Raw genomic sequence first — 9,251 nt, forward strand, 5'->3', positions numbered from 1 at the left:
TCTGCTAACGAAGTATTAAAGATGTAGTATTCATTAAACATTTGTATTAATTGAATAAAACTAAACTAGTGGCGATAACATTACAAAACTGGCTTCTTATTTTTTTTGACGGTAAAAACAGAGGTGGGTTTGGATAAAACCAATCAGGTTTGCCTGCAATCCCTATTGGTTCTAAAATACAGGCGGCGCACCGACGTCACTCTCAGTAAGTTTAAGTGTCCAATAGTATTGCGAGATACGCCCCCTGCCTCATTAATATTCATATATACAGAGCATCCAAGCGGGCGCAAATGCTATTGGACAGTTCTTTCCCGGACCTCCTCCCACCAGCACGAGTCAATGTCTAGTCAAGAAAAGAAGCTGGAAGACAAGACTGTGTTATGAAAATGTTTATTAACATCCACAGCTAATTACCAGATCCGTTTTAAGTGTTTCTAAAATAAAACATCACTCAGACTATTTCTACCAAAATAAAAACGACGGATTACTCAATGCATAATAGAATTATTAATTCCTTTTACGCGCAATAAGGTTACAGGTCACCTTATGTCATATTAAAGTTTTCGTTACAGACAGCTTAAATAAATGTATCTAATGATAAATACAGGGCATGAAAATTCCGTCCTTATATTTATTCAGTAAGATACAAGTTTATCTTTACATTTCTCTTTGGTTTCTTAACAAAACATTCAAAAACATCTGGATAGTGCTGGGCCTGCTAATAGGCCCAGTGTAACAAAAAATACAGACGTAAACCAAAGTAACAAAACCACTTGTACGAAGTGTCTCCGATCTCCTATTATAAAGCAGATATAAGTTTGGCTACAACTGAAAGAAGTGTGCTACAATCTTAAAATAATAAATACAAAACTAAGTCACAAGTTTTGATTACTCTCAGTTTGTTTGTTTTAAATTATAGCATCTGGTGCACATGCTGAACATATTCAGTGCAAATCAGGTCGATTATTACCGTCCAAATTATTAAATACAAGGAACTTCTGGAACAACTGCAATCAAACTTAAAATGTGTTGAAAATAACTCTTCTTCTTATTTTTATGCACAGTATAACCTGTTTAATAAAGCATTCAAATCTGAATGGCTTAATAATAAAAACAGCTGAACCTACAGCTAGTATTATAATTAATTAGCCTAGTGGGTTTCATACAATATAAAATCGAATGGCTGCAATATTACAAATCCAGTCAGTGTGAAGGGGATTATTTCAGTATTGACCACTTGATCTGTTCTTTTGCCGTCTGTAACACCTGAAAAAAGGGGACAAAAATTAATAATAGTTTTAATGTTAATTTAATTTTAATTAACTTTAACATAAACAAGTAATATTTTTTAATATATATTTTAGCTTATACTTATTAAGGAAATTAATAATAGAGTTTTTTTGTTGTGGTTCAAAATAAAACTTAATTAAAGGCAATGTAATAATAATAATAATAAAAATAAAAAAAACACGGATAATAACGATCTATAAATATGACGGACCAACGCATAAAATCCGAAATAAACAAAAAGATTTTGGCCACCAGGGGGCGCCTGGAGCTCGCTATAAAACAGCTACATTAACTCTCTGAGTTTTCCATATAGCACTTATATTTTATATAGTAAATACGATCAGAACTGAGATATAAACCGACTATCAGTTAAATATTCAATACTTTTATGATTAAATTTCTGAGCAGAGATTTTTAAATCATCTCGGTATACAACTGTCAGTGTGGACTCTTATTTTGTATTCTACTAAACTAAATATTCATTCATTCTTTCATTCATTCATTTTCTACCGCTTATCCGAACTTGATCTCAGGCGTCTAAACTAAATATTTCCTACTAAAATATGTGTTTGGTCCAAGCTATTCTGTTTGCATATACATGTGTATTTGTAGTGATTATATGTTTTAGTGTTAATACACTTACATTAGATGTGATAGCCAGTTTCTCAGTGATATGCTGCATAAATTATGGTTTTGGAGCAAGGTTAGTACAGGACAGTTATCTCAGAAGGTAAACACAAAGCATTACTGAAATGTTAAATTAGCAACATGCACAAGCAAAGACTGAGTTAATCTCTTAATCTTAGTTAAATTGTTAAGAAGAAGAAGAAAGAGTCAGCTGCAATGTGTAAAAAAACAAAAGCCTATAAAGCAACATGTGGGTTAGGATTTAGTTAGAAATTTAATATAAAATTGACTGCACAAACACTTTAGTCTTCTAAATATCAGGAATATGTAATTATGTAACCGTTTCATCACCAGCTATTCAGTGCTCTATGTCTGGTATATGGAGGTGTGTGATGTGTAAGTGTTTAGAATGTGTGTATGTTGATTCACCTGAGCCACACTGTGTTCTGAGAGCGGGTTGTCATCAGTCTGAAAGAGAAGCCAAGATTGTTATACTAAGCAAGAATCTAAAGCACATTTATATGCAAGATACACAGGTAAGAAGAAGAGGTCTAAGACAGAAAAAGTGTGTTCAAACAGAAAAAGAAAGAGAGAGAGAGAGAGAGAGAGAGAGAGAGAGAGAGAGAGAGAGAGAGAGAGAGAGAGAGAGAGAGAGAGAGAGATTAATTTGTACTTGTTGAATTTGGACTGTTATTAGTTTGGCTGAACTTAAAAGAAAATTCCACCCTGAAACATGATTATATTGAAATATTTGTCATGTATACTAATTTGTTGGTTGGCGCTGTACTCTTGCAATTTCTTTGAGAAGCTATTGGTCATGGAAAATCAATATCTCAAATATTACGACTAACAATCAGATGTCACCATTATCTTTTAAAAACAAAAGAACAAAAGCTTCTTTTATCACTGATGTTCAATGTTATCTTAAATTCAGTGAAGAAGTATTGGAGACAGCAAATGTGCAAATAAAAGATGAAGAAGAAAGTAGCTTTATGATGCAGTTATGGCAGGGATACAACTAGGCTAGTTAGTGATTAGTGATGCACTGAGAAGAAGTAGGTAGATGAGCTAAGAAATTACAGAAATTTTAAATGTTTAAAGTTAAAAAAACAAAACATTAGATTACAAATAAGTAATGAAGATTGCATATTAATTCTAAAGATTATTATTAAAGTTGTTGGTGTATTTTCTTTTAATTTCATCATGTCAACACATTTATGGGAAACTGAAGCAAAATATGAAATGGACACATGCAAATTAATCTCCTCTTAGATCAATATTCTAAGACATCAAAAAGGAAATCCAAGTAAAGGCAATTGCCATACAGACCAGCAGTGATTACTGAGAACTATTACTCAATCTGAGGCAATGACATATTGACTGGATCGAGGCAAATTTGCAGAAAACGTACATATACATGCTAGGGGTGTAAGAATACATCGTGAAACGATGCATTGCAAAGCAAATGTGTAATATCAACATTCTATTGTAACTGAATGTAATGCAATTGCACTGCCTGAACACCAGAGGTCCCAATCTGCACAACCCATAGAGAGAGATTGAGCTATAGAGGGCTAAGAAATGATTGATAGTCTCATAGCTCCTGATTGCAACGACCAACACACAGTGTATATATTATATATCTGTTATCCAGTCACATTATCACGTTATACTGTTTTTAATGTTCTTGTAATGCTCAGTACTTTCAAAGAACACCATTCCACACCTCTGTGATCTACGGTACCGGAAATCAGAAGTTATCAATAAACACATTGTTTATTGAATTAAAAATTTTGATAGAACTTTTTGATTTTTATGATATGTTGATGCTTTTATGATATTGTTTAGAATATTAACCTCTGTTTTCAGCATTTTTTATTTAGTTTTCAGAGACAAATGAATAGAATAGAATCGTGACCGGAGTGTATCATTACACCCCAAATACATACTAAGTCTCACACCTTACTGTGAAGTTTGTTCCTGCTTCAAAAAGAGAACACACTTATCCACTCCATGCAGTTACCTGCCTATATCCTCTCTCCCTTCCCATCCACTTTTTCCACTTCTCTCTCTTTACTGTGAGAAGGAGGTAGAGAGGAAGGGTGTCTTTTCTTAAAAAGCCTGGCTCTTCTGTGCCTGTCCCTCCATGTTACTTGTGATGTAATCGAACAGGACAAAGCCAAAGCCTTGCTCTGACACACACTGACAAGGTAGAGGAGTGTAAATATCACTGTGTGAAACAGTGTGCATGCATACAGCATGGATTACAATGCTATCTATTATGTTTTATGTTATTAACAACACAAGCATGGAGATAATCGGTGTAGATTAAAAGACATGAAGCAAAATCACTTTTTCACCCGTCTGCCACATTTCTTTTAACAATAGCTGACCAATTAACTACTAAACCCAAGTCCCATGAAGACCCCTGGACCAAGGAGTCCACCTTTTAAAAAACAGATTCAGCAAATAGAAGCAGACAGCACGAGCTTAGTATGATTTGTACGCTTCTGCCATTAGGCCACATAGAGCCTGTAGCGGCCATGTTGACTTTTGTTGAAATGTGTTTGCTTTCCTCACAGTGTTAGTGCTCTTACCCTGTAGTTGACCTTCTCAACTACCTGCTGAGGGTCGCTCTCCAGGATCACCCTGTCAACCAAGACCAGCAAACAATCAGAGGCCAGATTTAAATAAAGAATGTGCTGAGTTACTGTCTCTTACTGTATGTATACTGTGTATACTGTAATCACACTGCTATATACTGCATTAGAGATACCTTAGTACAAGCAATTGTGTGATGTCACTGCATTAAGATACATTTAAGGTTTTTAAAGTGCTCCAATGCCATGATTTACTACAACCCCAAAGAAAGCCTATGTGACCACTTCAATTTTACATTAATAATTAAACAAGTAAAAAAAAAAAAAGATATAAATCAGCCCTGTTTGTGTTCATACACTAAAGTTCTCACCCTCCATCAATGATCTCATCCACCACCAGAAAAGCTCCATCCAAATTATCCAGAAGACATCTTTTCTCCACGTTTTTCCTAAATGAAAGGGAGACTTAATTTTAGTCATTTTTAGATCCTCTATTACCTTTTTACTGAATGAATAATAATAATAAGAATCTGAGTATTGGTTTTGTTTAAAAAAAAAAAAAAAGCAGAGCACAGTTCTCAATTTGTATTTATTATATAATAATAGAAGCATGTATTTTTTTTTAGCTCTTTAAGAAGTTGCCATGAATGTGGCAATCATGAGCTTGACTGTATATCTGAGTAATTTAACAGTCTGGGTGCTTGGCATGGCAGAAGTATCCCAATTATAACAGTTAGTCATAAATACAAACAGTTCCTTGTGGTAGACTACGAACGTAGGGGTTTTGGATACAAGTACAAGTATATATTTGAGGTGAATTGTGTAATTAATGTAAACAAACCTCAGGATCTGATTTAGAGACTCAAACAGACAGTTCAACACTGCCATCAACATCAGCTGTGGAAAATGAGAGAGTTATATATGTTACAATTTCTCTGTTTGGTTGTTTAGTTGTATTTGATCCATTATAATGTAACACTTTATACAGGGTACATGATAATACACAGAGTACTCGTGTTGTACAGAAAAGCTCACCTCATTCTCCTGTGCACTGCCCACAACATAGAAGAACAGGTCTATGCTGCTCTTGTACACTATAGTCATGCCCTCCAGGAAGGCTATTTCATCTGAGAGGTCAAAAGGAGAAAAGTAGCTATGGCTGTTTTTCAATATCATTCGATAATTCCACAGGATTATTTGAGACCACTCACACACACACACACACACACACACACACACACACACACACACACACACACACACACACACACACACACACACATACACACACATACACACACATACACACACACACACACACACACACATACACACACACACACACACACAAAAGCACACACAAGTACACACAAGTACACACAAGCACACACACAGTCACACACACAGTCACACACACAGTCACACACACAGTCACACACAAGCACACACAAGCACACACAAGCACACAGACCATGCCTGGGGACTGATATTTCTGAAATAAAAGTTTCAAACTAGATAAGTAACAACCCACAGAAACTGTGTCAGTGAATCACTATTCAATTTCATTTCTTTTAGAAATAAAGGAGTAGTAAACATATAGGTCATGCATTATTACCATGACATAAGGGTCTAAAATAAGGGTGGGAACAACAGAGTGGGTTAGCAGTACAATATCTCACAGTATCACCTCATGGGCCAGAGGGGAACTTTCTATTGTATGTGTTTCATTCATAAGTCAGAAAGAAACAGCTGAAAATGGATGAAACTGTTGTTCCTGCCCTGTTGTTTAAACGTAATCTGAGATACAGGTGTGAAAGGGACACTGTGTGGTTTCTAATCCCAAAGAGACATGTTTGGAGATGTTGTATACATTTTGCTAAGCATTTTAATCAATATGTCTGTAAAAAATTAAGACAAATTCATACTGGTCAGGGGGTTAATCAGTAAACTGAAATAAATTGTCTAACATTGAAAATGTTTTAGTTAGGCAAAGTGCAGAATAAAGTTTCTAAATTTAACTCTGTAATTGTCTCTTAGACATTCCCTTTGTCCCTCTGGGGAAATACTTCTATGATTCTATGAAAGACCATCCAAGGAACCTTGAATGTTGAAATTGACTTGCTTTTCATGTTACATCACACACAGAAAAATATGCTTAAGTTGAAATGATCTTTATTATTTCATGTACCATGTCAGAAAAATGACACCAAAATAAATAAATTGTCATTTATGGTCACTATACTTTTACTTACTACAGCAATATTTACTTACTCTTCATTCGCTGTCATTTTAAACTGAAACAAGTGCTTTATACCATCAGTATTACACTTTTTTACTCATACACATTCTCAAACACAAACAGAAAGCTGAAAAACCTACTGTCTGCTTTATGTGTTTTGTTGAAGACGTTCTTCTCGAAATTTTTCTGCTCCTTCATAGAGGGATACAGGTCTGTGTCATAGTACTGAAAGTACAAAACAGTCCATTGTAAATCACAAGCTTTAGACACACACACACACACACACATACACATACACATACACACACACACACACACATACACATACACATACACACACATACACACAGCACAAAATAATCCAATCAAAACCAAATCAAACAATAATCCTATTCATTGTATCAGCCTATGCTAGTCTTTAATAGTAATGTTGCTCATTGGGTGGAGTATGTATGGTGTAATCGAGATTAAGCCTCGTATATGATAATCATTCTAGTTAAGGTGAGGCTTAAGGGTGTGTTCATTTTCATTTTTCATTTGACTATCATCAGAAGCAGGACCGCAGCAGAGCTCAGTTGACTAGTGCAGAAGAGGAAAATGTTTTTATAACTGATTTATAAAAAGATAAAGCTGTAAACAATAATCAGAAAAAAACGTGCAATTCACCTTTGAAAGAAGTCGATTTCCATCATTATCCAAGATAAAGACTGCTTTAACTGTGTACAATGAAGGTTCCTGTGTAAAAACAATATGTTTATTAAACAATATCTTACAGGGTTTTCACTTTTAAGTACATATTTATCATATATCTATATATATGGAAACACTGATCAATAAATAAATAAGCTTAAAAACACTAGGTTATGGAAGCAAACAGGTATTGCTGTACAGAGCACTTCTTCTTCTCACACATTCATTTTGCAAAATCTCTTCAGACCAAAGTTCTGTTATGCACTGACTGCCACAGATCCAGAGTCAGAGTGTACCACAGAACTTGGGCCTGGAGGACTGACGTGGGCGAAATGGTGGCTGCAGAAAAACTCAGCACCTCACTTTTACTGTAAGAGATTCAGTTAATAAATATTATGATTAGGTTACATTCAAGAGTAGCGAAAAAGTGCAGGAAAAAAGGCTCCACAGAGGGATAGTTGTCTGTTCCCAATATCAGATGAAGCATTTGGTACAGTGTGCATTTACACACCAACTTGTCTGAAAATACATATTTCTGCCCTAAAAGACAAATGTCAGCAAGCTTAAAGGCCATTGTTATAGCTGTGGTTGGATGAGTGTGTAAAAAAAAAAAAAAAGAATAATCATGGTGGCTGTGCATAGATATGGACCTTGCTAAACCTTTGAGAGTCAACTACTTCAAAAGGAGTGAAATGAGCAAGGAAATCGTTTCCCAGCTCTGAAAAGACACGGTGAAGAGATCCACCTGTGGAATGAATTAGACTGCTGTGCTGAGGAGCTTCATAACAGAGGACGTGGCACCCACATCCCACCAGGCAGTGCGCACACAGCACAACTCTTAACTCCACACAACTTTATACAACTGGCAATCAAACACAGCATCAAACAAAACAAAGGCATTGCACCTCGATCTCAGTACAGATTATTTACATATATATATATTTACATATATTTACATATATATATATATATATATATATATATATATATATATATATATATATATATATATATATATACACACTATAGTATCAGTACACTTCTGTGTTATTATTGATACATTTTGCCATATACGTAACATATGAGTAACATTTGTTACTATCGCCTGCTGATCCACGTATTTTCCGTTCAAGTGTCACGTCACTGCGTGCATTTTGATTCTTCAACGCATATGTTTTCTACGGATTTTAGTCCCCTTCTGTCTAGCTCGGTCATAAAACAATCTACAGGTCTTTAAAATACTCATGTTAGCACGACAGCTTGTTTTAATCACGTCAAGATCAGAGCGTGCTGTTGGGACAATCTAAGCCAACATGATCTTTTATCAAGACTAATCAACAGGTGGCTTGTTACACCGCGACAATGAACATAAAATATATGTCTGAAAAGAAAAGAAAATGTCAGATAGCCTACCAGAGTCACGGAGTCCATGGTGGTGTTTTAGTGTTGACGTGGACAGCTTTGAGCTGTCACTACTGGAGCTCTCGTAAAAACCTCTGACTCATACGGGGGTGGAGCGAATCCGCTAAAAAAAAAAAAGGCCAAATCCAACCATACGCACTTCACAACTAAATAGTGCGCTCTAATAGATACTACACCGCGTATAGTGACATTTAGTACGGAAGTGCGCGGTGCTAAAGCTAGCGAGGTAAACGGAATTTAAACTGTGTTCTATTCGCCGCCATTGTGGATCTCAACCCCTGTACAGTCTGATTCCGTAATGCTCCGTTACAGAAACAGAATGGCTGCAGTTGCACGGTAATATGAGTCTCAATTGGCTTGGAGTTTGGAGGAATCGCGTTGGC

At 35.6% G+C, this 9,251-nt stretch overlaps 1 protein-coding gene across 5 annotated transcripts; it reads right to left on the minus strand.

Annotated features, from left to right (window-relative positions):
• Positions 1-374: 374 nt before the first annotated feature.
• copz2 (COPI coat complex subunit zeta 2) lies at positions 375-9,016 on the minus strand. 5 transcript variants are annotated; one of them, XR_007137811.1, is made up of 11 exons: positions 8,860-9,016; positions 7,423-7,491; positions 6,897-6,981; positions 5,553-5,644; positions 5,359-5,414; positions 4,889-4,966; positions 4,515-4,566; positions 3,941-4,119; positions 2,347-2,385; positions 1,934-1,966; positions 1,159-1,266 (listed from the first exon to the last, which is right to left on the minus strand). XR_007137811.1 is itself a non-coding variant. In XM_027138996.2 (10 exons), exons 1-10 carry the CDS (start codon positions 8,875-8,877, stop codon positions 1,219-1,221), a joined length of 570 nt encoding a protein of 189 aa, XP_026994797.1. In that variant the 5' UTR covers positions 8,878-9,015; the 3' UTR covers positions 375-1,218. The 5 variants fall into 5 exon arrangements, 2 of the variants coding, with proteins under 2 accessions (XP_026994797.1, XP_026994798.1); XR_007137810.1 differs by lacking the exon at positions 1,934-1,966 and having other exon boundaries at positions 375-1,266; positions 3,945-4,119; XR_007137812.1 differs by lacking the exon at positions 1,934-1,966 and having other exon boundaries at positions 375-1,266.
• Positions 9,017-9,251: the final 235 nt, after the last annotated feature.

Source organism: Tachysurus fulvidraco, chromosome 15 (genome assembly GCF_022655615.1).
Source record: "Tachysurus fulvidraco isolate hzauxx_2018 chromosome 15, HZAU_PFXX_2.0, whole genome shotgun sequence".
NCBI lineage: Eukaryota > Metazoa > Chordata > Actinopteri > Siluriformes > Bagridae > Tachysurus > Tachysurus fulvidraco.